At 44.1% G+C, this 27,972-nt stretch overlaps 1 protein-coding gene across 1 annotated transcript in view; it reads left to right on the top strand.

Moving 5' to 3' along the window:
- The window catches only part of LOC149289449 (adenomatous polyposis coli protein 2-like), a 59,487-nt gene extending 32,468 nt beyond the window's left edge, over nucleotides 1-27,019 (top strand). Inside the window, exons 6-17 of the mRNA XM_089490522.1 lie at nucleotides 1,663-1,746; nucleotides 3,099-3,185; nucleotides 3,655-4,006; nucleotides 4,469-4,564; nucleotides 4,686-4,825; nucleotides 5,744-5,821; nucleotides 5,932-6,048; nucleotides 6,242-6,456; nucleotides 8,206-9,326; nucleotides 9,480-10,978; nucleotides 12,173-13,361; nucleotides 26,889-27,019. Of these exons, the coding sequence (XP_089346648.1) occupies nucleotides 1,663-1,746; nucleotides 3,099-3,185; nucleotides 3,655-4,006; nucleotides 4,469-4,564; nucleotides 4,686-4,825; nucleotides 5,744-5,821; nucleotides 5,932-6,048; nucleotides 6,242-6,456; nucleotides 8,206-9,326; nucleotides 9,480-10,978; nucleotides 12,173-13,361; nucleotides 26,889-27,019 (5,109 nt within the window). The remainder of the gene's footprint in view (nucleotides 1-1,662; nucleotides 1,747-3,098; nucleotides 3,186-3,654; nucleotides 4,007-4,468; nucleotides 4,565-4,685; nucleotides 4,826-5,743; nucleotides 5,822-5,931; nucleotides 6,049-6,241; nucleotides 6,457-8,205; nucleotides 9,327-9,479; nucleotides 10,979-12,172; nucleotides 13,362-26,888) is intronic.
- Nucleotides 27,020-27,972: the final 953 nt, after the last annotated feature.

Raw genomic sequence — 27,972 nt, 5'->3', positions numbered from 1 at the left:
AGGAGGTGGTGTGCCCATGTCATAGGGCCGCCTGTCAACAAGGAGATAGCCGTACGGACTTGTACGAAATCAGTGGCATACGTTCTCGGTTTGAGCGCGAAGAGGAGTTCACAGGCCGTGATAAAAGATTGATACCGTGTACGGTCCCCGTCAAATCGTTCGGGGAGCTTGACCTGTGGCTCTGGTGCAGCGGCCGCCCCCTCATCATGGAGACCCTGATAAGGAATCGGGGGAGGCAGTGGGACCCCCATAGGAGGGCCCGCTTGCATGCTTGGACTTGAGTCTGAAGCTGGTGTTGCTGATCCTGTACACCCTGAACAGTCTGTGTCAGCGTAACAAGTTGCTGGGTCAAAGCTTGAATGGCTTCGGCCACACCTGCAGGCTCCATGGCTTAGTTATTCTGTCGGGGTGCTAGCTGGAAAGGTAGGGAGCGTAGAGCAGGGTAGCACCAGATGGAAAGAATAAGCCAAATACAAAGTCCGAGTGATAAATCCGGGTCAGGGCAGGCAGCGAAGGAGCACTAACGAGAAACAAGCCGAAGTCGAATACCAGGAGGTCAAACACAAAAAGGCAGGATAAATGGGGAATCGCACAGAGCAGAACACAAGGCACTAGAAGCTCAATAACTAAGCCCAGACTGAAGGGTGAGCTGGGTTTTATATTCAACAGGCCAGGTTCCTCCCACTGACTCACAGGTGTTACACCTACACCCGAGAGCATAAGTATTCCCCACCATGGGGGTTAATTCAGGGGTTAACTCAGTCTGCCCTGCACTACCGTGCGGCGGCCAGCAGAGGGCGCCTGAGATTGGGATTGTGCGGGAGCGCGCCTTGCTGTAATTGCCGTGCGCGGCCGCAACAGCGTGGGGGCGCGCCTTGCAGCAACTGCCGCTGGCAGCCGTGATGGCCGGATGATCTGCCGCGTGGTTGCCGGCACGGGAGGCACCGGAGGACGAGGACGTAGTCCGCCCCGCAACGGAGCACGGCGTCCAGCCAAAGACCCCGGTAAGGGGCATGATGAGGGGCTGGGGGCCTGACACATGCTCTCTGAATATCTCCCTAACTTTTCTGCAAAGATGGTGGAGCTTCCAGTAACGTCCTCATCCTGATCCTCAAATCAGGGGAGAGGACGTCAACATAAGGTCCGCCATTTTGGCGGAAGTTCACAATTAGGGCAAAATGTTGAACATTCCCGTGACTTCCTCTCCCCAATCCTCCAATCACGGGCAGAGGATGACATTTTGGCAGTTTTACACAGGGTTACACAGGCAAAATGGTGGAGCTTCCAGTGATGTCCTCTACCCCGACCCTCCAATTGGGGTTGAGGACGTCAACAGAAGCTCCTCCACTTTAGCGGACATTTTTCCCAGGAAGAGAGAAGAACAAGAAGATGCAAGACATGGGAGCAGAAGTGGCCGGCAGAGAAGGTAGGAAGACATTCAGAGAGTGAGCCTGCGAAATTCAGATGACAAATTGACGAAATCAGCAAATTTCTTTAAATTTGCAATTTGTATGAATCCAAAGGCACAAGACTAGTATATAATGCCCTTAACACCTGTGATTGTTGATGAAAGCACACAACATCAGGGTGTGTTATTTATTAATGTTGGTGAATCCGCCTTTCTGAATTTGAAATTATGTCCTACTTACTTAATCCTTTCAGATTCGAGCCTCTCGTTTGGAGCAGATCGAACAGCAGCTGGAAGAAGTAAAGAGAGTAGAGAGCAAGGATCATCAGGTCCAAGAGGTAATACTGTATTTGAAACATCTGAAGGATTTTCCATAATGGTGACAGGTATCTATTATTGTTATGTTACAACCATTGGTAAGTCTATATTTATTCTCCAGGACAAATAGTTCTAAAGAGAAACAAATACAGTATGCTTGGGTATAAAGAAGGTCTTTTGCACAGAGATACTTTGAGTTTTGGAGCAAGGTATACATTGGTGAATACATAAGAATGGTAGAAGAATATTTGATGGTCCAATAGGAGTGCTGCGGGGTAAGGGAGCACATAGTATACATTTATTGATTTCAGAGCATGTTTTTGTAGGTTCAGCATAGGGTCAAACGGTGCCTCGTTGTGTGCTCAGATGAGGAGATTATGAAAAGCTGGACCTCTTGTCAGGTTTAAGGACTGAGTCCAAATTGGCAGTAAGGAGATATTCGAAAGTCAGCAGGTTATAAGAGAGAAAAATAATTTATTGATATAATTGTCATGGAGCTGGATAGTCTGACCGACTACCTCTGCTGACTTGTGCTTCCTTAGCCTGGGACAACACACTCTTTCACCGGTTTCCCAGTCACTAGCCGAGACTCAGTGTAGGGTATAACCCTCGGGCTGGATATAGCCAGCAAAGCACACATCAACATAAAACAAGATATTGGGGTACAAACCGCCCCCTTAATCTGCCTCCCAGAGACAACATACAATAGAGTCCCAACCTCCACTATCTATTACTGGTCAAAATCAGTTCCAGGGATTGGCCGGGGTAAATGTCTGTAGTGGAGGAACTGGGGGGGACTGACTTAAATAACATATTAGTACACCATGGGGGGTCTGATATTAAAGTAAAACAATGGCAGTCACTCCCTGGTTGCAGATCCTGGCTGTCTGCCAGAGATAATCCCCTCAGCAAGTGATGAGATGATATCCTGTTGGGGGTAGCCACAGAAGTCTTTACAAAGTCAGGGCCCATAGTCAATAGGGAGGAAGCTGGCTGTCAGGCCTTTCCAGTGGCCCCAGTGATGGAGGGTTCCGTCACAATAATGAAGCATGTGGTTTATGGCTGGTCTTAGTGCCTGTGGATTCAAGCATCTGCCTGGTTTGCCTAGACCAGGGTGGCGTCGCCCGGAAACTGCCCCCAATGTGTAGACATCAGTCTGGTGCCCAAAAGAGGTGCAATGAAAGCAATACATACTTAGGAGATCTATGCCTATATTTGCATCCTAAAAAAAAGTTTGACTTGACTGCTTTCCAGCCACCAGACATTGAGTTACACCATAGCATGGCTCAGCATGTTATAGTAACAATACCCATTGTAACACATAGTACAACTATTATGTCTTTGTAAAGGAGTCTTTATGTCTTAACATTAGATAATTGAAAGTCTTGAGCCCACAGACAAGGTTAATCCTCCGAACATTCCCCAGCCTGAAGACAGCTCAGCACAGCCAGAAAATAAGGTAAGAGGTGTCAAAATACAGACGGTACCATCAGCATCTGTCCGCTAAAGCCTGAGTATTAACTATAGCGTAATATACTTTAATTGCAACTCATCCCCAACTTTAACATAGTAATAACGCAACAGATTCACTGTTCTAGAAGTTGGAAATAGACTTTCCATGATAACCCAACTTCAAAGTGTTTTCAGCTGAATTTGTAAATTCTTAACACAAACACTGGTCCCTACCAAAGTTATCTGAAGCTTGCTATTCATTAAAGATGTTGCGGTGAACTTGACAGGGTTTATTGTATTGAAAGGTTCCACCTAATTCAGTTGCAGAGATCACGTGAAAGATGGTTTATAGGGTGGTACATATAATACAAAGCATTTTTCTATGGGGTGTTGTTTAGATGATGACCACATGTTTTGGACTGCTTGGTTGCACAAATAGTATAACTAAATAGCATGTGCCATCTTATTCTCCGTAGGCGGAGGTTGTGTTCTGGCTTTTGTCCATGTTGGCCACACGTGACAAGGATGACATGTCACGCACTTTGCTTGCCATGTCCAGTTCTCAAGAAAGTTGTCAGGCAATGCGGAGGTCCGGTTGCTTACCCCTACTGCTCCAGATACTACATGAAGCAGAACGAGATGTGCAGCCTCAGGAGTCCCAGAAACTCAAAGATGCCAGAATGCGAGCAAATGCTGCACTGCACAATGTTATCTTCTCACAACCAGATGAAGGACAAGCCAAAAAGGAGATGAGAGTTCTTCACATCCTGGAGCAAATCCGATCTTACACGGAAACCTGCTGGGAATGGATGCTAGGACATGAACAAAGTGGGGATGCACAAGAGGGCAGCCCAGGTAAGTATGAGGAGGAAGACAGCCACAAACATCTGTGTCAAATAAGCAAAGAAAAGACTACAAGACTGCTTAACAATATAAGTAGAAGACAAAGGAATTTGAGAAGAGATATCTGCTTTCTTTCATGTTCAGATGTAGGGGGTGTCTTTAGATAATACCAAAAGGTTTGCATGCATGTTGAAATAAGTTGTGGGGAAAATGAACCTCAAGCATTTCTGAAGCAAGTATTTGCTTTAAAGTTTCACATGTTCGGGAGAAGTGGAAATTGAGGGATGTTTGTGTATTTTAGGAAAGCTAGAAGGTAGGAGCTACAGAGCAGTCTGACGATACACAATGTGTAATTTTAAAGTCCTCTAAGTTGCATCAAGTTGCCATCCAGTCTCTGTGTTTTATGCCTTTATCAGCAGTGTATAACACATTACATTTTTCTTTCAGCTCCAGTCCCTGTTGAACCACAGATTTGTCAGGCAAGCTGTGCTGTTATGAAGCTATCATTTGATGAGGAATATCGCAGAGCAATGAATGAACTGGGTAGGTTGCGTAATAAAACACTGAAATATAATTAATGACGACCCAAGACAGATATGTTGCATTGTAATTACTGTCATCGCCTGGCCCTCTTTATAGTGCGAAATTGCCTTGATTCCTGTAGGTGCCCTTCACGCTATAGCAGAGCTCCTAGAGGTGGATTATCAGATGCACAAGATGACTAGTGATCCCCTCAGCTTGGCACTAAGACGCTATGCAGGAATGGCTCTCACCAATCTGACCTTTGGAGATGTGGTTAACAAGGTGAGACAAACGCCACTGTATAATGTCACATGCAAGTCTGTCTGAGTAGTCCCTGGCATGGTTAAATCCAGGCTTCTAATGCACACAAAGGCAAAAGTGATGACAAACTGATTACGAAACAAAGCAAATTATATGTAATTAAATATTACAGCCGATCTATAATCATTGTCTGATGATGTCTGCTTATATGCTTTTGGGAGCAGGAATCACCTAACATGCACTGTTTCCCTTTGTATTCTTGGGAGTGGGGGCTACGCAATAATTCTATATATAACAAACCTGGGTCTCTGGGTTTATAACTATAATATCAGGGTGATTGGGAAGATTTCCAGGGTCACATAGTCTGGAGCTGACTTATTCATATTGATTTAATGATGTTTGAATATCCCTAATGGTCTTCAGTAGTATATTATGGCTGAAAACCCTGCCTGAATAAAGGCGACTTCATTCAGAATTACTCCTGACAAGTAAATGTTTCCACAAGGACATTTAGAGACCTTGCAGAAGCTGCTTTGTTATAAAGTATTGAAGAGTCTCATGGCGAGCTCATTCACAAAGTTCTAGGATAGGAATGTTTGGGAAACACATGATATTTGGAATGTGGGTCCATTATTTGGGTATTTTCTATGATCCCCACACATCAGGTTTTTATTTCAGGGAATCTTTTCAAATATTGTTATTGTGCAGTAAACTAGGGTCCATTGTGCCTACACTCAACCAAAGTAATGTCTTAAATACAGTATATTCATGTTTAGTATGATTAGCTTAAAATTACACAATATAAAACGTAGAAAACTCCTTTTTTTTTTTACCTTATAGGTGTCGGTTAAAGGTCTGGTATCACAAACCTCAGTGCAATAACTAGGGTAATCTGAGTGTCTATGTCTGTAATCACAGTACTTTTTCTTTGTCATACAGGCTACACTTTGTTCCAGACGTGGTTGTATGCAGGCAATTGTGGCTCACCTTGCCTCTGAGAGTGAAGAACTTCACCAGGTACAGTCTTCCATTTAATTCCCTTTAGTGGGTCACTTTGTTCTTATTATACTAGGTTTAGAGTTTGGTCTTTACAGGCTGTAATTGGATCTTCATCTTGCAAATCACAGGTTGCATCAAGCATTTTGAGAAATCTATCCTGGCGAGCAGACATGAACAGCAAGAAGATTTTGCGAGAAGTTGGCAGTGTAATCAGTCTGATGCAGTGTGCCCTGCGGGCCACAAAGGTAAGATGATCATCAGGAATTGTTTAAAGGATATCAATTGTACCAATTGTACCAATGCAGAAAAATTTATGACGTATGGATAAATGACATATGGATAAATCAACAAGGTTCACTAGTTACTGCATATAGCAGTGCCTAGTGGCACCTGTATACTCTGTGTAAACAATGGTGATCAGTTTTCCCTTTTTTCTAGGAGTCAACACTCAAAAGTGTGCTCAGTGCCCTGTGGAACTTGTCTGCTCACAGCACCGAGAACAAGGCATCTGTCTGCTCTGTGGAGGGATCTCTGGGCTTCCTGGTGAGCACTCTCACCTACAAGTGTCAAAGCAACTCCCTGTCCATCATAGAGAGTGGCGGAGGCATCTTACGAAATGTGTCCAGTCTCATTGCTACCCGTGATGACTACAGGTAAGGACCCACAACTTATGGCTACCCCAGTGTCATACATTTGCATCCATTTTCCCTTCGTATGTATCCTGCTCTTTGTGAATAGCATTCTTTCAAACCCTCCCTCTCCCTTCATGGTGCCCCTGATACTTTGTACATCCCTTTCCTGAGAATGATATGCATAGATATACCTATAGTCTTAAACTCTTCCAAACGTCATTAGTAATACTGCTGAAGTAAGCATTATATAGCCCTTAAATTGTGTTTGATTAAAAGTAGGGCTGCCCCCCAGTTATGCACATCTGAGCCCAGGCTTGCCACACTGCCTCCCAGATATGCCTTATACCCCAGATATGCCACTCTGCCCTCCCCAGGTATTCCTTATACCCCTATATGCCTTATACCTCCAGATATGTCTTATACCCCCAGATATGCAACTCTGCCTCCCAGATATGCCTTATACCCTCCTATATGCCATATTGCCCTCTTATATGCCTCATACCCCCTGATATGCCACTGTGCCCTCTGATATGCCTTATAGCCTCCTGATATGCCACTGTGTCCTCTGATATGCCTTATACCCTCTGATATGCCACTATGCCCTCTAATATGTCTTAAACCCCCGATATGCCACTCTGCCCCCAAGATAACCTCCGCTGCTGTTGGCCGGTACTTCTGCTGGGCTTCTATGGTGGAGCACCGGAAGGTCGTGTCACGCTGCTGCTCTATCATAGAAGTCCGGCGGAAGTGGAGAGCAGTAGTGGAGGATGTCTGCGCGCATCGCACAGATGTTCACCGGCTGCCAAAGAGGAGGATCCAGGTCCCCTGCAGCGCTACAGGGGATCTGGACCTTAGTGTTATTATCCGACCTCTAATGCGCTGAAAAATACCTCAAATGCTCTGAAAAATACTCCTTGTCTTATTATCCGACCTCTATTTGAGGACTATTTTTCAAAGCATTTGCTCTAAAAAAATTTGCTAAAATCGATTCGACTAATCGATAATGATAATCGTTGGCAACTATTTTCATTATCAATTTTTTCGACTTCATAGATTAGTTGTAGCCCTAATTAAAAAGGTATAGACAATATATATAACAATGACAAAAAATTATATATAAAAATGACATAAAAATGATATATAAAAATGACGTAAAAAATTATATATAAAAATGACAACTGAAGACACGGTTAGTATTTTTCTTACCCACCGTAATGTTTACCGGAGGAGAAAAAGGCTCTATGCTGCTTCATATATACTTATATACATAAATTTTATATTCCACTCTGACAATAAGATTAATTATGTCCAAAATAATAGCAGTCAGCTATGAAGTTACACATAGAGAATGCCATATAAAAACATGCATGAGGGATAAAGGAATTGTTTTTTATGTGCTGTAAAATAAATGTGAGGACAAGCAGAATATTTGTACATCTACACACACTGAACAGTACTTGATTTTGTTGAAAATTAGGTGCTAGTAATTCTTGCACATAAAACATGTCAAAATACTATCGACTATTTCTGATAGTTCACCTTTTATTCTAACTTAGATTTGTTCACCTGGGTTTTGAATTGGAGCAATAAATGTGGACATTTATTCACTAATAATGTTTTGGTAGAATCCGCTCTTCATAATTCATAATGAGTCCAAATATTTTATTCACCTGTGCTTTCCTGCTTTAGTGAATTAATTATAGAACAATTATCCCTAATGTGCCAATTATTGTTTCCCCTTGATAAATAGACGAATTCCTTGTTTTACAGAAAGATTCTCCGTGATCACAACTGCCTCCAGACTTTGTTGCAGCACCTTAAATCACACAGCCTGACCATCGTCAGCAACGCATGTGGGACACTGTGGAATCTTTCTGCTCGGTGTCCACAAGACCAAGAACTACTTTGGGATTTAGGGGCTGTCAGCATGCTGCGCAACCTTATTCACTCCAAGCATAAAATGATTGCAATGGGCAGTGCAGCTGCTCTAAGAAACTTGCTTGCTCACAGGCCTCTAAAATACAAGGATGCTTCTGTCATCTCACCAGGATCCTGTATGCCCTCTCTTTATATGAGAAAGCAAAAGGCACTGGAAGCTGAGCTGGATGCTAAACATCTTGCAGAAACTTTTGACTCCATGGATAAACAAGGACTTAAATCTCAGCCTATGAAGGGCCCATTAAGGCACATGGAGAGCCTGGTAAAAGATTATGCCTCTGACTCTGGGTGTTTTGATGATGATGACATCCCAAACACATCTGGCAGTGCGGAAACTGGGAACTCCTCAATTCTGTCCATGTACCTAAACTCCTCCTTTAACCAAGGGCAACCTATGTCATGTGCTGGGTCAATAAAGAGAGGACCAGAAGCGGAAAAACCTGACAGCAATATACGTGAATTGAAGAAACCACATGGTGGGGTTTCAGTAACACCTGACAAAATGGTCAATAAGATAACTTGTACAGTGGCCAAAATAGACAGACTGGTAGAAGACATTTCCATCATGCATACATCCTCAGATGACAGCTTTAGTTTAAGCTCTGAAGACCACTGCATTGATTGGCCTTATGGCTCAGATGAGCTTCATGAGGCCAGAGCTCAGTCCTGTTCTCCTTGTAGACTTTCTGACAATAGCGGCATAATGAGGAGAGATAACCTAAGTAGAGCTCAAGCACTTCTGCGTCTAAAAACTGCCTACACCAGTCTCTCCAATGACAGTTTAAACAGTGGGAGCACAAGTGATGGATACTGCCCAAGGGAGCACATGAAACCATGTAGCAGGCCTGCCATCATGGATTACAAAGAAGAACTACAAAGGTATCAAAAACGTCCGAGTCGTTTGGATCTAAAGAGTGTGTTGGTTAAGCCAGAGCAAAGTAATTCAGCTGAGGGTCAGCTGGAGGAGATAATTCATAAAGAAGATTCAAGAGAAACTCACAACTCACTGAAAAGAAATTTAACGTTTACTAGCTTGAAGAACACAGATGGTGTGGTACACAACAAAGACCATACAATGGTAAATTCTAGCAGTAAAATTCCAACAGACTCATTGGTGCATACCATAAAGTTGTCTCCATCTTACAAGCACATCTCGGGCACTGAAAGCATTGCGAAAAAAAGTACAGGGTTCCCTGGAAACATTTTTCAAAATGCTTTGTCTGGTAAAAAAAATGCATGGCTGGGGTCATTACAGACAGACACCTTCATAAAAACGTCAGAAAAGACCTCTGTCTACTCTTCTTCAGCAGGGGAGCAAGAATCACTACAAAAATATGAAGTTGAGGGCACCCCAATTTGTTTTTCTCGGTGCAGTTCTCTCTCTTCACTATCTTCTGGTGACAATCTATTAGATGGGCAAAGCCGTAGTGAGAATGAGTTGGACAGTGACTCCTCTCTGGAGATTTTGGAAGTGGATGAGGGTAACCCAGACCACAATTCGAGTAAACAAGGGAGAGAGGATGCATCAGACAGAAATTACCAAAAGGATGATGTTTCACCTAGTGCCAGTTTGCCTATTGCAATCCCTCTTCCAAAATCAGAGAAACTCTTCCTCCGAGATGTTTCACCTTCTAGACATGACGATATGACCCCATCCAGCTCTTCTGAAAACTATATTCAGGAAACACCTTTGGTAATGAGCCGATGCAGTTCTGTCAGCTCCCTTGGGAGTTTTGAAAGCCATTCCATTGCCAGTTCAATTCAGAGTGACCCATGTAGTGAAATGATCAGTGGAACCATAAGCCCTAGTGAGCTACCAGACAGCCCTGGGCAGACAATGCCACCAAGCAGGAGCAAAACCCCAAATTGTGATCCTGGTGGCTTCTTAGAAAAGGAGACCAATCAATTCAACATTCAGTGGGAAAATAATGTAAAGAAGTTCATGGAGATAACAGATTTCAAGGAGAGGTTCCAGATTCCCAAAGACATTGACTCCATGATTTACTTTACAGTGGAGAATCCTACAGAGAATTTCTCATGTGCATCTAGCCTGAGTGCATTGCCCTTGCATGAGCATTATATTCAAAAGGATGTGGAGCTTAAACTTATTCCTCCTTTTCCTGAGAAGAACTGTTTAAATTTTGTAGCACATGAGAAAAGTGGAGAGAGTCGTGAGGAAAGACTCTTAGGGATGATGAAGAAATCTGAGCTTGAGCTTGTTTCAGATGATGACATTGATATTCTTAAAGAGTGTATTAACTCAGCCATGCCTTCCAGACTCTGTAAAGTCAGTACCCCAGTCTTTAATAGACAGGCCAAAAAGTCAGTGCAGGTCCCGGTATACATGCTGGTTCCAGCACATACACAACTTCATACATCCAAGAATTTCCATTCGAAAAGGGACTTACTTAAAGATGACTCATCTTTCACTGACTCAGCTGAAGGGACCCCTGTGAACTTCTCAAGCGCTGCCTCACTAAGTGATGAAACTTTGCAGTATTCATTGAAAGATGATCAAGAGCAAAGGGATAGGTCAAGGAGCCGAACAGAGAGTAGAGAGTATGGAACCATGCTAGGCACTCCTGAACAAGTAGAAGGACTTGGGGTATATTCAGTTGGAAATGTACCAACCACCGAGGAGAATAAGATGAAATGTATTTATGTAAATTCAAAGATTACTAGAAAAGGTAACACTATGAACCAAGTGCTTCCTGTAAAAGCGCACCGCACAGATGATAAGATAAGAAGTCTCGATTCAAGTAAAAAAGTAACTGCAAACAGTAAACAGGGGATTTGTTCTGCTATTCACCCAACAAGGCACGATGTAAAGCAAAGTGAGTATGTTCATGGGAACTTAGCTTTCCAGTCATTTTGTCACACAACACCCACTGAGGAGGAAGTGTACTGTTTCTACGAAGACGATGCAGACACAACAAATTTAAGCAAAGACTCTCCAAAAAAGAAGGTGGAACAATCTCCTTGCAAAGGTCAGTACTTTGGAACTAAAACCAGAGAGACCACTTTAATCACCAAACCTGGTCCTCCTCCAACTAGATTTCAGAATATGATAGAAGATGAGCCTATGCCCTGCTACTCACTCAGCTCATCCATGAGCTCTCTTAGTGATCTGGAACCTGTTTATACACAGGAAAAAGCAAACAATTCTAGCAGACATGCATCTAAGCCACAATGCCGAGTTGCAAGCAGTCGAATAGGAAACAGGGAAGCATCTGCTAGCCATACATCAGAAGAAGACAACTGCACAAACTCAGCAGTGGCCAGGAAGAGAAAGCTTTCAGCCCGCAAGAGGAAGCACAAGCTCAGGAATGCTGATAAAGGGGAAACACAGAATAACTCAAAAGAACAAAGGGCACAAGATGTAGGGGACTTGTCTGATCTAGACAGTGTGGACTGGGAAGCTATCAGAGAAGGTGCTAACTCAATTGTCAGTTGGATACACCAAGCTTCAGCTTCTATTTCCAGAGACTCCTCAACCATCTCCAGAGGCCCATCATCTGATTCTTTGATGTCTAGTCCTTCAGTCTCCACTCGGCATCCTTTACAACCACGCAGCAGACAAACTAGGGAATTGGCTTTGCGTTCAAGGTTGCAGCGCTCTAATCAAGTCCCAGTTGACAGTGGTAATGAGGTAACCAAATCTGATAGGGGTAATACAGCGGTTACCCCAAACCAGAAGCAGGGTCATATCCCTATGGTCTTTCGAGGAAGAACTGTGATCTACATGCCCACTCAGGACAAAAATCCTGCCAACAAACAACCTTCAAATCAACCTGTTCAGGATGTTATAAAGGTCCCTAATACTGTGCGCTCTCGCAGCCTTCATCGTCTAGGCAAATCTTCAGACCTTGGAACAGAGCTCACTTTACCCAAAAGAAGTGCAACCCCTCCAGCCCGTATAAGTTCTGCTCCCTCAGCTGGTTCTTCACAAAACTCAACACCATCACGCAAACCACAGGACCCAGTAAATCCAACATCACCAAAGTCAAAGGCTACAAGGAACACACAGGCGTCTCCTGGTAATAAAACTCAGAAGTCTCCTGTGCGCATACCCTACATGAAAAAGCCAAGTCCACGAGGCACACCTGCCCCTTCTCCACTTGCCATGGAATCTGTCAGCCCTCGACAGAGCCCTATCAAAAAACCTGGTCCCCATAATAGTCGATTCAACCAGGTTCGGAACAGTGAGTCTGGGAAAACCGGATTCCTCCGACAATTAACTTTCATCAAAGAAACAAAAGGAAGCATTAGAAGGCAGCACTCAGACTTGTCCCTTTCCCAGCGTCAGCACGGTGTTCCCCCTCGAAGTAGCGCAGCTCTGCCTGCAGTTTTTCTCTGTTCTTCACGTTGCGAGGAACTCAAAGTGCACAAATCTTCTAAAGCCAATGGTCCTCCATCTCCAAGTCGACCACCACGAAGGACAAGTTCTGAGAGTCCATCCCGCCTTCCTGTCCGAAATATGCCATCTGCACCAGAACCTTTCAAGAGACATTCTTCTTCTCCTCACATCAATCTTCCTGGGCCACGTGGGGAAAGCAGGACAAGTCAATGCCTTTCAAAGTGTGAAGGCACAAGAGTTACAAGACTTGATAGCTCAGGTAAAGCAACCTGGCGAAGGATTCGTGATGAAGATATTCCACATATTCTTCGAAGCACCTTGCCTGCTTGTGCTCTCCCATTAGCAGAAGAGTCCATTGAACCACGAAGGAAAACAAGTGATGCTGTAGTTCAGACAGAAGACTTCATCATCACAAAGACGAATTCCAGCACATCACCCACGCTGGAAAACAATCCCATGGGTGTTAGAAATAGGCCAGGTGTGGCTTCAGCAGTACCAGAGCTGGGTAAAGCAGCTCTTGCTGTTGTGAATTTACCCACCAGTAGACATAGTTCTCCAAGCAAGGCTGCTCGAATCACTCCATTTAACTATGTTCCTAGTCCAATTATCACAGTCACAGAGGAAGCAGCAGGTAAGGTAACCACTGAGTGATTAATTGGATATATGGAACTTGGTTTGTGGATATACCCCGAAAACCAAGTTCTGGTTCTGATGCAAAAATCCTATATTTCTGGATTTGATCCATCTTGACCTGACTTGGTTCTTACTCACAAATCATGTGCACCTTTGAACGAAGACTTTTCCACAGCTGATGTCACTTCCCAGAAGTGGCTGAATCATGGATTTTCCATGCAGATGATATTCGCACTTTATGGTGATGACAAGGTTGACAAAGAATCTGCAAAATGTTGAGAAAGATTGACATTACCCAGTGACATACATTTTGAAGATTGTGAGGGATATTTTTGAGGTCATTATTTAAAAAAAAAGATTTATGCCCTCACATGCCATTACATAAGTTATGGTGGGTAAAAGGTGATGGAAACCCTTCCACTTAAATTTGTACAGGAGCTCAGGTTGTCATACTGAACAAAATGCAATATGGCACATTTTCCTCAGAGCCTATAACTGAGTTGTTGAGGATACTGCACAGACTTTAATTCCCAGTGTACAATCACAATTAACAGGTTATATTGAACTCTTAAAATGCTTTAAGCAATGCCTTAATTAGGGTATATGCTGCATGCATTCTACACATCCTGTCTGCCCTATCTTAATGTAACCACAGCACAGCATATTGTAAAAAAAACAGGCAGATCTACAGGCAGTCCACAGCTGCAGTGCCATGAAAAAATGCTTCAGCAAAACTTTTTTTTTTTTGAATTGCCAAATAAATACTCAAGCAACTGCTTCCAGAATCTAAAAAAAAAATCAAATTTTCAATACTTTTTTGTGCTACTTGAAGTTGTTATTTAACTCTATAAATGTGTCCTTTGTGCCAAGCAGCTTTAGCATTTATGTGTTCCTGAAAAAAAAATCCAATCTGGTATGCTGGGAAGACCTACCCACTGCAAAATCTTGTTATGGATTACTGAAAAGACCAAAAACTTTGTAGAGCACCACATTCCTATGTAATACAGTGCTATTCCCCAGGCATGCTAAAACCCTAGTTAGCCATAACATTTTTCTATGGCATTAGTTAAGGCTTGCTTAATATCCTGGGTTGGGGGTGGTATAAAGCTTGTTCTGTCAGTGCGTGGGGAATCCCTAGTGTCGGCACTGATTCTAACAACAGATGTGTTCATTTATTACCACTTATGTAGCCAATAATTTATAGGCTTATGCGTTACTATATACAAAATAGATGCCTTGTGTGCATTACATAATATAACTGGGTAAACTACACATGGCATTGATATGGTCCCGCAGGCAGCCATTTTACATATATTTGTGAAGGAAAGACATAGATGTGGGTTTCATGAATTGTAGGGGTTAAGGTCCTTTAACAAAATATGTATAAGGTCTTAGCACTTTGTGTTATACTACTGAAAAGCAGGCTGAATAATGACATTTATTATGCTGGCCAAGGCTTTTGGGACATCAGGTGGTTTTGTTAGCATACAAAAGAAGATTTGCACCAATTTATTTACAATTCTGAAAATACCAGAATACCAGTCAACTGTATGTATGAAATTTAAAGACAAAAATAAAGAAAAAAAACAAAGAAAATAGTGAACATCCTATGTTTATTATAAAACTACATTAGGACTGCAAGCAGAGCTAGTCCTTACATGGGACCCAGGCAGCAATTTTTCAGCAGCAACAATTTGCCACCCCAAGCATGATCCAGGCCATTGTCGCCCCCTCCAAACTCAAGAAAGCCAACGGCATGCTTTACAAGTAGTGATAAAGTCCCGGACGTAACCACTTTATGACACTAGCTTAGGTTAGCAGGGTTGAGCAGAGTCACATAATGCCGTGTAATCCTGCGTGTAGCACAGCAGTGAGTTGCATGAGTCTGTATGGATTTAAGTATATGTATTTGTCTGCATGTGTGTGTCTGCAATCACAGCTGTCTCCATCCCCTGTGGTCTGATGATTCCTGCAACTGACTGGCTGCTTGATTTCTGTATGTGCACACTTGGGTTTGAACAGACTCACACGCAGTTACTGGACTGGCAAAGACAAGGACCCCCTCACACTTTAAGGTCAGTGGCCACCTGACTACATATCTCCAGCCGCATTCTATATTTTTGTGCTCATGTAACGCTCAGCTGGGCTTGAGTGGCAGATCAAATGAATATGTGGTGCTGTCAGCCACCGACCTACACAGGCATTTGCCTGGTGTGCCAGATGGCCAGTCTGTCCTGAACAGGAGGTCTATTCAGCTGAACGTATATTCCGTAAGACAAAGATTTGGTGATAGATCGCATGCAAAACAGGGAACAGAAGCCAGACAGACAGTGATACAGCATAACTCCTATTACCATATACTGAGTCAGACATTGACGATGGTACAGCATAACTCTCATGACTTAACCAGACATTGATAGTGGTACACTATAACTCACATTACTTTATACTAAGTCAGGCACCTTAACTTCCATCGCACTCACAGACACTTTTTATCATGGTACCTGTCAGTGGGTGGGATAAATTAGGCAGCAAGTGAACATTTTGTCCTTAAAGTTGATGGGTTAGAAGCAGGACAAAAATGGGCAAGTGTAAGGATAGGAGTTACTTTGACAAGGACCAAATTATGATGGCTAGAGGACTGGGTCAGAGCATCTCCAAAACTGGAGCTCTTGCTGGGTGTTCCCCGCCTGCACTGGTTAGTACCAAAAATGGTCAAAGGAAGGAAAAGCGATGCACATGGGGGAGCAGAGAGTGGCCCATGTGGTCAAATCCAACAGATGAGCTACTGTTGCTCAAATAGCTGAAAAAGGTAATTCTAATTCTGATAGAAAGGTGTTAGAACACACAGTGCATCGCAGTTTGTTGCATATGAGGCTGCGTAGCACACCAATCAGGGTGCCCATGTTGACCTCTGTCCACTGCCGAAAGCATCTACAATGGGCCCGTGAGTATAAGAACTGAACCACGGAGCAAAGGAAGGTGGCCTGGGCTGATGAATCATATTTTCTCTTACATCACGTTGATGGCCCGGTGTGTGTGCATCGCTTACCTGGAGAACACATGGCATCAGGATGCACTGCCAGCAGAGGCAGTGTGATGCTTTGGGCAATGTTCTGCTGGGAAACCTTGGTTCCTGCTATTCATGTGGACCTATCTAGGCATTGGTCTCTTTCAGCAGGATAATGTACCCTGTCACAAATCAAAAATGGTTCTGGAATGGTTTGAGGAACACAACAAGTTCTCAATCCAATTGAGCATCTGTGGGATGTGCTGGACAAACAACTCCAAGGCTTGCAGATGATCTGATGCTAACATCTTGGTGCCAGATACCACAGCACATCTTCAGAGGTCTAGTGGAAGCCATGCCTCGATGGGTCAGGGGTTTTTTGGCAGCAAAAGGGGGACCTACACAATATTATACAGGCAGTCATAATGTTATGGGTGATCGGTGTATGAGTGACACTTCAGGTAACTGATTATTGATCATTATCAATGCCAGTGGCTTAAACTTGCGTCTTACAAATGATCAGGTAATCCATAAGATTGAAACTGTAATGTGCATGTGCCAATTTTCACCCCGCAACATCCAAAAACTTGTCCTGGTGCCACATGGGGTACAAGGTTAAGTGCAAGTTATCTACTGAAATCCTGCAATGTGTCTTTTACAAATAAAAATAAGATTTTTTACTGCAATGTTTGGCACAGACTATGGCTAAAATGGTTAAATAAAAAGTGTTAAATGCCCCTAGTAAAATACTTTTGCTTGTAAACTTCCAAAATAATATATAAATTATAATATGTATAGTATTTTCAGCACTTTGACTGGGGCATAACCGTGAGTATATCACGTTTTTAAAAAATATGTAGTTTGTAAACAGGGATGGACATTATTCATATTTTAGCCTTATAACAACCAAAATAAATAGAAATACAATACTTATGGGGTGTTTCCAAAATCAGGAGAAATACCTGAATACATTAATTTTTGCATTTGCACTGGCTATGTTGTAGCTTTTATAGGTGAAACCAGGCCCGGACTGGGACAAAAAATAGGCCCGGGCATTTAAGCCTGAGCAGCCCATATTTATTTATTTATTTATTGTTAAAGCCCACCCTTCATGTACCATCTTTGCATTTAATCATTCACACAAATCATTAACACATTCATTAATGCAGTCTCACAAATCATTCAAGCAATTCATCCACACATGAATTAATTAATTGTCATACGCATTCACACAATTCATCCACACATTTATTCATTCATTCTCATACGCATTCACACTACCCCCTCTCATCATCTTATCTGCCCCTTCTCACTATGTTCCCCCTTTTTACTATGTAACCCCCTTCCCCACTTCTCAATATGTACCGCCTCTATCTATCCCCTCTCCCCCTTTCTCACTACCTAACCCCCCTCTGCCCCTTCTCACTGCAGCCCCTTCCCTCACCCTATTTACCTTGTTGCCAGAGCAAGCAGCAACTGTGACCGCGCCTGTGGCAGGGCAGGACTGACTTCGGGGCTGATGGAGCTGCAGCTCCAGGCTCCTACCTTAAAATAGGCCCAGTCAGGACCGGACTGACTGGGCCTATATGGCCGCATTAAGGCAGAGCCCCTTAAGCCCGCCGCAACTGCAACCGGGTCCGCCACTCTAAGGCAGAGCCGTCCTTAGGTGTTCTGGCGCCCTGTGCGGACTACTCCTCTGGTGCCCCCCCATCCCAAAAAAAGAAAGGAATAAAAACTTGTAACAAAACTCCCCTTTCTCACTATCTATCCCCCTGTATCACTATCTACCACCTCTGCCTCTTCTCACTGTTATCATTATATACTGAGGCATACATTGACGGTGGTACAGCATAATACTTATCACTATATACTGAAGCAGAAATTGACGGTGGTACAGCATAACACCTACCACTATATACTGAGGCAGACAATGACGGTGGTACAGCATAACACCTATCACTATATACTGAGGCACACATTGACAGTGGTACAGCGTAATCCCTATCACTATACATTGAGCCAGACATTGACAATAGTGCAGCATAACCCCAATCACTATATACTACGCCAAACATTGTTGTGGTGTAGGCCTACCACTTCATTGTCTGGCTTAGTAGTAGGGATGCACCGAAACGAATTCTGGACTGAAACCGAAAATGCAGCATTTACCTGTCCGAAACCGAATATGACCTCCCCACACCATAAAAAAAACCCTTTTATTTAAAGTAAGTAACACACCAAAATAGGACAAAACAATTAAAAAACAATATTATATGTATATATATATGATTGTTAACAGCAATCACATTCCTATCATGCCCAGGCATACCCAGATTCCAGGATGTACTCGCAGACTTGGCATGATAGGAGTATGATTGCCCTATCTACCCCTTCTCACTCCCTTCTGCCCCATCTACCCCTTCTCACTCCCTTCTCCCCTATCTACCCCCTTTCCCCCTATCTACCCCCTTTCCCCCGTCTCACGCCCTTCTCCCTATCTACCCCCTCCTAACTATCTACCCTCTCCCTCTTTGAAGTTCACTTACCTTTCAGGAGTCCTGCGGTGAGGGTGCAAGGCCTCTGCCTCCCAGCTCTGCCACTGTATGGAACAGTATAGAGTGATGGGAGTTATGATGTACTTTTAGAGCATAATTAGATCATGAAAAAGACATTGGAAATGGTACAGCATAACACCCATCACTCTCACACACTTACCAATCCACACATATACCAATCCACACATATATACCAATCCACACCTATACCAATCCACACCTATATACCAATCCACACGTATATACCAATCCACACTTATATACCAATCCACACACATATACCAATCCACACGTATATACCAATCCACACGTATATACCAATCCACACGTATATACCAATCCACACGTATATACCAATCCACACGTATATACCAATCCACACATATATACCAATCCACACATACACCAATCCACACGTATATACCAATCCACACGTATATACCAATCCACACGTATATACCAATCCACACATATATACCAATCCACACATATATACCAATCCACACGTATATACCAATCCACACATACACCAATCCACACATATATACCAATCCACACATATATACTAATCCACTCTCACTGAATATTTTCCTACCTTTCCTCTTTTCTCCTTACAGCTCCTTTTCCTCCTCTTCGCTCCTCTTCTTCAGTTCTTCTGTCTTCTCTGTCTTCTTCCGGTTCAGAGGGCACAGACAGCGGTGGGCGCGGCTTCAGTGTTGTGCGCCGGGATCTAACAACAAACCCCGGCGCACAGCAGCTGTTGCCCCGCGGATCACAAGGGAGCGGTATCGGAGGTCTTTAGCAGACCTCCGGCTCCCTTGAGTGATTTTAAGCCGGGTTGAACCCGGCTTAAAATCACTCAAGGGAACCGGAGGTCTGTTAAAGACCTCCGATACCGCTCCCTTGCAAGCCTGCTCCTCCAGCGGCGGACATTACTGTCCGTCTCTGGAGGGGTGCCGGGTGCCGCAAGTTGGCACCCCCTGATGAGCGGCACCCGGTGCGGACCGCCCCCTAGAGTGTGACGCCCTGTGCGGTCGCACACCCCAAAGGCCGGTCCTGCTCTAAGGGGCCGGGAAGCCCCCACCAGGGCCGGCCTTAGGGGTTTGCGGCCGCACAGGGTTTAAATTAAAACATCGGGGTTTTTTTTCAACTTTATTTAACATCCTCCATGTTAAATAAAGTTAAAAAAAACTTTATTTAAGATGGAGGATGTTAAATAAAGTTAAAAAAACCCCGATGTTTTAATTTAAACCCTGTGCGGCCGCAGACCCGTAAGGCCGGCCTTGGTGGGGACTTCCCGGCCCCTTAGAGTGGCGGACCCGGTCGCAGTTGCGGCTGGGTTAAGGGGCAGGTGCCCCTTCTGCCCTGCGTTAATGCGGCCGTAGGTAGGGTAGGGGCCTGGAGCTGCAGCTCCATCAGCCCCTAAGTCAATGCGGCCCTGCCGTGGCCCGGCCCACCGGGCAAACGCCCGCTGTGCCCGATGGCCAGTCCGGGCCTGGGTGAAACTGTAAATACGTAGCTTTATTTCTTTTTATATAAAATGGTGGTTTACATATAAACACTACTCTTCAAAAGTTTGTGGTAACAAGGAAGTTCTAGGTGTGCTAAAGTAACGTTGCAAAAGGGGTTTTCATCCATTTCATGTTATTTGAATGGACAAAATGCACTTTTGTTTCAATATGGGAATATGGGAATCAATCTTCAAACTTTTGATAGATAGTGTATATAACTTATGATTTAAAAACAAAAAAAAAATGTTGTCCTTGAAAAAAACCAAAAAATCATAATTTTTGGGGGTGCAATAAATGAGTTAGCAGAAAATCAAAGTTAAATGAATACATAGTAAAAACATGAAAACTACTCTGGTAGTTATTGGAAAATATTTTAAAATAACCATGGTTAATGTCGGCAAGTAGAAAAATGTTTCACACATAGATTAACCCCTTGATGACAATTGCCGGTCCGGGCACGTCACGGAAATTCATGTCGATAACGACAAATGACGTGCCAGGACCGGCACGTCATTAAACGGGTGCAGAAAGCGATCTATTTTCACTTTCTGCACCGAAACGGCGTTGCTGTAATGCCTCGACCTCGAGGCATTCAGCAACGCCATTATCGGCACAAAGGGGCCATTATCGGCACAAAGGGGCCATCTCTGGCCCCTCCCCGGGGCGTCAACATCCGCCATACTTTGTATGGCGGCGGACGCCCGTTTTAAAAGCGTTTAGGAGGCGATCAACGATCGCCTCCTAAACTTAAATGGTGTCGCTGGAATGCCTCGATCAGGAGGCATCCAGCGACACCAAACACTTACCTTTGGATGGGCTGTGACCGCTCCGGAGAGCGGCCACAGCCGCAGCTGCCGGTGATCTTCGCCATCTGCAAGATGGCGGCGGTCCGGGAAAATTCAATAAAGAAACAATAAAGTCTAAAAAGTTCGCTAGACGGTCTCCAGACCCTCTAGAGAACTCTGGCTCCACTTGCAGGTTGAATATAGGTACTGCATTCAACCATGCAAGTCAATGGAGCTCAGCTTTCTAATCACAGTGTGATTAGAAAAAATAAATTAAAAATAAAATAAAATTAATAATAATTAGAAAAAAAATAGTAAAAAAACAGTAAAATGTAAAAATAATTTCCCACTGATGTCACTATCAGGGGAACCTTCAAGTTGAAAAAAAATATTAAAAAAATAAAAAAAAAAGGCAAAAAAAAATATATATATATAAAAAATATATTTTTGTGAGCAAGTCCTAAAATTAGCATATTAGCTTAAAACAATTCTCACATGGAAAGAGTTAAAATACTGGCATATTAAATGCCCATGGGGTGTCTACTTTTAAAAAATGTATGATTTGATGGGGTAAATTGAATTGGCCGGGTTCAACAAGGTCCCAATTAACACGGGGGGAAGGATGGCCACACATCTAATTTCCAATTAGAAAAATGCACACGTACCAAATGTGGCCTTTTAGTTCCCCCCAAAAATGACAAACCCATGCATGTGGGGTATCACTGTACTCAGGAGATGTTGCTGAACACATATTGGGGTGTCGTGTGACAGCGGCATATACCAGGAGCTGTAAATTCATACATAAAGTAGGTGTGTGTGGGAAAAATACACACACAAAAATACTACTGCAAACTTTAAAAAAATGCTGGTGGTAAAATGTGTGCATGCAAAGAGTTAAAATACCAGCATTTAAAATACCCTGGGGTGTCTAGTTTTCAAAAATATATGGTTTTGTTGGGCATACTGAAATGGCCCGGCTCAAAGATGTACCAAATAGGGCACGGGCAGTGGATCCCCAAATGCCAAAGTTCAACATTGAAAAATGTGCATGCCCCAAATGTGGCTCTTTTGCCCCCGAACAGCCAGGCAAAATCATTCATGTGGGGTATCACTGCGCTCAGGAGATGTTGCTGAACACATATTGGGGTGTTTTGTGATAGTGACATATACGAGAACTTTTTAATTCATACCTGAAGTAAAATGTGTGTGACAAAACAAATGGAAAAAAATGACTATCACAAAGTTTGACAAAGACTGGTGGTAGATATGGTGCATGGAAAGAGTTAAAATACTAGCATTTGAAATACCCTGGGGTGTCTAGTTTTCAAAAATATATAGCTTTATTGGGCACACTGAAATGGCCCGGCTCAAAGATGTACCAAATAGGGCATGGGCAGTGGATCCCCAAATGCCAAAGTGCAACATTGAAAAATGTGCATGCCCCAAATGTGGCCCTTTTGCCCCCAAACAGCCAGGCAAAATCATTCATGTGAGGTATCGCTGTACTCAGGAGATGTTGCTAAACACATATTGGGGTGTTTTTTGATAGTGACATATACCAGAACCTGTTTATTTATACCTAAAGTAAAATGTGTGTGAAAAAACAAATGCAAAAAAATTACTACCATAAAGTTTGACAAAGGCTGATGGTAGAATAAGTGCTTGGAAAGGGTTAAAATACCAGCATTTGGAATACCCTGGGCTGTCTAGTTTTCAAAAATATATGACTTGATGGGGTAAATTGCATTGGCCGGCTTCAAAGATACCCGAAATGGCACATGGGGGGAAGAATTACCAGATTTGGAAAAAATGGCTTTGAAATAGCAAAACTGTACCTGTACTGTGCTAAAAAAAGCAAAAAAACATAAAAACATTGGGTATTTCTAAACTCAGGACAAATAGTAGAATCTATTTAGCAGGTTTTTTTATTACCTTTTATAGATGAGTAAAAGATTTTTCAACTAAAAGTTAGAAACAGTCATTTTTTTCTAAATTTTTCACCATATTTTATACTTTTTTTAATAGTAAATAATACGATACAATCAAAACAACGTCATCTATAGAAAGCCCTTCTTGTCCTGAAAAAAACAATATCTAATGTGTGTGGGTTCAGTAATTGGGAAAGAAGAAAATTACAGCTAAACACGAGCAGCGCAGAAATGTTAAAACGGCCATTGTCACGAAGGGTACAAAAAGTAAAATCAGCCTTTGTCACGAAGGGGTTAAAATCGATCAGCTAAAAAAATAACACCACCTGCAGTGATCTTTGTGTTTAATCAGACTTCATCTGACGCAGATTTCGTTAGGTAATAATTTTGAAGACAAATATGTTCAGTCTATAAAACTGCAATCAACAGGAGGATCATATTTTCAGAAAAGTAATTCCGTTTCAGGCATTTACCTGCACAAGATTAGGATTTAAAAAAAAAAATTTGTACTAATCAAAAAAATAATCATTGACTCTTTTAATAATAATAATGCGAATAAACATATTATAATATAATAATTTCTAAAAAGTTATACAATTTTGCACACTAAAGAAGTGTAGGCTGGTAAACAAAGATATAAAGATATAGATAAACACAATGTGCTTAACACACAAACAATGATAATCGTTCATGTCTTTAGTGAACACACCCATTAACCCCTTCAGTCCCAGGGGTTTTTGGTACCTTAAGTCTCGGAGCAATTTAGCAGTATGTCAGTTCAGAGATTATTCTCCTTTCCTGTGAATAGTGTACCCATGTAAACTATATATTGCTTCCTTTTCATACCATAGCTAGATAATTAGATGAAAATTTAGGATGAGAAATTTAGTAAAAACTAGCGGAAAAAAAATAGAAAAAAAAATCCTCTGAATCCTCACAAAATTAGGTAGTGACGGAAAATCCCCTCCAAGATTATCAATTCAGGCGTCCTGATTTCAGAAATACCTAAGCATACCTGGGAACTCTCTGGGTTTGACCCGGAGATTGCTGGGTGAAGCACTGCTTCTCCGGTTCTCCAGGTCAAGACACGAATCCTCCGGGTCGCTCCCCGCCCATTTTTGCTTTAAATGGGGGTGTTTCCCACTGTCATAAGTAGGAACGGCCGCCGGAGCCCAGAAGTTCCCAGGTATGACTATAAGGTGTACATTATTCGTAGAATTTTTACATTAGGTATGATGGGATGCAACTCTAATTGTAAACAAATAAACCAAAAAGTATATATTTCCGTGAAGCAGACAACCCAGACTATCAGGGGTATTTGTTTAGCATGTTTAGCCGCATCTCCTGATTATGGAAATACCCCACATCCTTATTATTTTCTCTCTCTAGAGAGCCATATCCATCCCTTACATATAGTACCCTATAGGGTAGTATTTTTTATACTTAACGCAGGGCTCGACAAATCCCAGGCCGCCATGGCGACTGTGAATTTTGTCCTGGCGCCTAGGTCAGGGGCGTCCAACATGCGGCCCGCCGGACTTAAATGTGCGGCCCCCGTGACTGGCCCTGCTCACGGTGCAGCACGATGTGTGCGCAAACCATGCTTTTGTGACGGGAACCAGCAACAGACTTACTCCAAAGGGTGGAGCCTCCCCTGCAGCAGCCAGCACCAATAGAGAGACAGGGGAGGGACTATCTTGCCATTTACCACCTCTCTCATTCTCCCATTCCCTCAAGTGTCTCTGTCTTGACCCGCCCCTTCCTTTCCGCTCCTGGCCTGCTACTGCTTGTCTGGCCTGCCCTGTTTTGCATCTTCTGGAGTTTGTAGCACTGCTCAATTTAAGAAGAAGGAGGAAGAAAGCTGTCTGGGAGTGAGGTGTAATGTTTAATAGCTAGGTATGATGGGCCTGATACGTGATGCCTGAGTGTGAAAGGAGTGAGTTGTGAGGTGTAGTGTTTGGTTGTGATAGGAGTGAGTTATGATGTGTGGTGGCTGGGTGTGATAGGAGTGAGTTGGGATGTGTGGTGGCTGGGTGCAATAGTGAGTTTGGATGTGTAGTGGCTGGGTGTGATAGCAGTGAGTTGGGATGTGTGGTGGCAGGGTGTAATAGGCATTATATGTGCTGGCTGGGAGTCGTAGGAGTAGTGTGTGATTGGAATAAGGTATGATTAGAGTGAGGTGTGATAGGCGTAATGAGAGTGAGTGGTGATAGGTGTGCTGGAAGTGAGGTTCGGCAGGTCAATGTACAAAAGAGAACTTTACTAGGGCTGCAACTAACGATTATTTTCATTATTGATTGGTTGGCCGATTATTATTTTCCTCTTCTGTACCTGAGATAAGGCAGAACTCAAATTATAAAACCTCTCTCCACCTGGTAACCCTCAGTGTTTTTCTGCCCTACCTCAGGTAGGGAAGACTCATTTTTGTTTTTTGGCTCTGGGGTGAGCCTTGTTACACTGCAGCCCCTGCCTGAAAGACATGCTGAAGTGTTCTTTCATCCCTACTCTTGGGGAAGCCTTGTCTGATCAGATTGCCACACTTTCGTTTTGCGCTCCAAGCCTTGTTCTGCAACTGCGTCTGGACACTGCTGCTGCGGTTACTCTCCTCACCTGGGGGATATGATTTAAGTGGCAGTTGGTGGGGTGGTAAGCGTTCCCCTGTTTTTGCTACACGTGGCAATTTTTTCGGCTGCTGAATGCAAGTTCGTTCTTATGGTTTCATGTTTTGCTTTGCTAGTGATGCTGTTGCACTCACCTGGCAATATCTTGTTTTTATTCCATCCTTCTGGTGGTGCTGTTGCACCATCCTAGCAAGAGATTATGTGTATTATTGTTTTGTTGTCGTGATGTTGCACCCTCCTACCAACAGATTACGTGTATTATTGTATTTCAATGGTGCTGTTGCATCCTCCTAGCAGGAGGTTATGTATATTATTGTTGTTTCCTCCTAGCTACGTATTACACGTTTCATACTTGCCTAATGGTGCTGTGGAATCTTCCTCATAAGACGTTATATTTATTATTCCTTAACCCCTTCAATCCCGGAGCAATTTTGCCATTTTTGCGCTATGTCGGTTCAGCGATGATTCTCTTTTACTGTGAATAGTGTACCCATATAAACTATATATTGTTTTTTCAAGGAGAGATAGAGCTTTCTTTTGATACCATAGTTGGATGATTAGCTGAAAATTTAGAATTAGAAATTTAGTAAAAACTAGCAAAAATTAGAAAAAAACATCTGTGTTTTTTTCATTTTCCCTCTGAATCCTCACAAAATTAGGTAAAGAGACAGAAAATCCCATCCAGATTTATCCATTTAGGTGTCCTGTAGATGTCGATGTGCCCAAAGTGCCCGTTCCCGGCCGCACAAGTTGCTCGCGGCCGGCAGTTTTGCTCTAAGTCCCCGTTTTTGGCAGGCCAAGTTGCTTGAAAAACCCTGGAAGTCAATGAGGTCGGATTTGTCGGCCGCATCCGACCCTCGCTCCATCGAGCTCGGCCTGCCTGGCCGGGTTTTCCCGGTGGTGTGGTGGAACCCTGTCCCGTTTCGCCAGGGTCGTCAGGCACCCTCCGCCGGATATATAGGGGAGCCGCTCAAGTTGCAGGGAGTCATGGCTCCCGCGGCCGAGGGTCCCGCACGGAGCTCCCCGGACCTGGGGACGCCCAGCCCGGGTGCCGCACCGGCGGTCCAACCCGCCCAAGTCCCGGGCCGGCTCCCGGGAACCCTACCGCCCGGTAGACCGCCGAGGGTCCCGCACGGAGTTCCCCGGACCTCGGGACGCCCGCCCGTGTGCCTCTCGGAGCCGCCGGCCAAAGTCCCCGTTCCCGGCAGGCCAAGTTGCTCGCAACCGGCCGGCGTTTTTGCTCTAAGTCCCTGTTTTTGGCAGGCCATGTTGCTTGAAAAACCCTGGAAGTCAATGAGGTCTGATTTGCCGGCCGCATCCGATCCTCGCTCCGTTGATCTCGGCATGCCGGGCCGGGTTTTCCCGGTGGTGTTTTGGAACTTCACCCCGGTTCGCCAGGGTCGTCAGACACCCTCCGCCGGATATATAGGTGAATGGTTGGCGTCGACCATCACGACCAGGACAATGACCGATCTGGTGCCCCGTGCCGGGCCGGGGAATGCAACCCGGCACGGCCCCTGGGTCCCCCAGGAGTCCCGAGGCCTCTCCCTGGGCTTGGGGGAGAGCTGCCCTGGGTGCTGGACACCCTCCAGGCGACTGAGTTTGCTCGGCCCCGGACTCCCAGCGGCCCGAAGCTGCGGTTGTTGGGCGACCCTGGAAGTCAGTGATGTCTGATTTGCTGGCTGCATCCGACCCTTGCTCCGTTGGTCTTGACCTGCTGGACCGGTGTTTTTTTCTGGTGGTGTCGCGGAACTCTGCCACAGTTTGTCAGGGTCGTCAGGCACCCTATGCCAGATTTATAGGTGAGCGGTCGGCGTCGACCACCACGACCAGGACAATGATTGATCTGGTGCCCCATGCCGGGCTGTGGAAGGTAACCCTTGCTCAGGCGGTCCCCAGCGGGCCCCCTGGAAGTCAATGAGGTTGGATTTGCCTGCCGCATCCGACCCTCGCTCCGTTGATCTTGGCCTTCTCGACTGGGTTTTCCCGGTGGTGTTGCGGAACTCCGCCACGGTTCCCCAGGGTTGTCAGGCACCCTACGCCGGATTTATAGGTGAGTGGTCGGCGTCGACCACCACAACCAGGACAATGACCGATCTGGTGCCCCGGGCTGGGGAAGGTAACCCTCGCTCAGGCGGACCCCGGTGGGCCCCCTGGTGCAGGCGAGTGGCCCACTTCCCCGTGCTCTCCCAGTGTGGC

This window comes from Sceloporus occidentalis, unplaced genomic scaffold (genome assembly GCF_023333645.1).
Source record: "Sceloporus occidentalis isolate IW3139 unplaced genomic scaffold, rSceOcc1.0.p SCAF_45, whole genome shotgun sequence".
Taxonomy (NCBI): Eukaryota; Metazoa; Chordata; class Lepidosauria; order Squamata; family Phrynosomatidae; genus Sceloporus; species Sceloporus occidentalis.
This window is presented reverse-complemented; position numbering and strand designations above follow the sequence as displayed.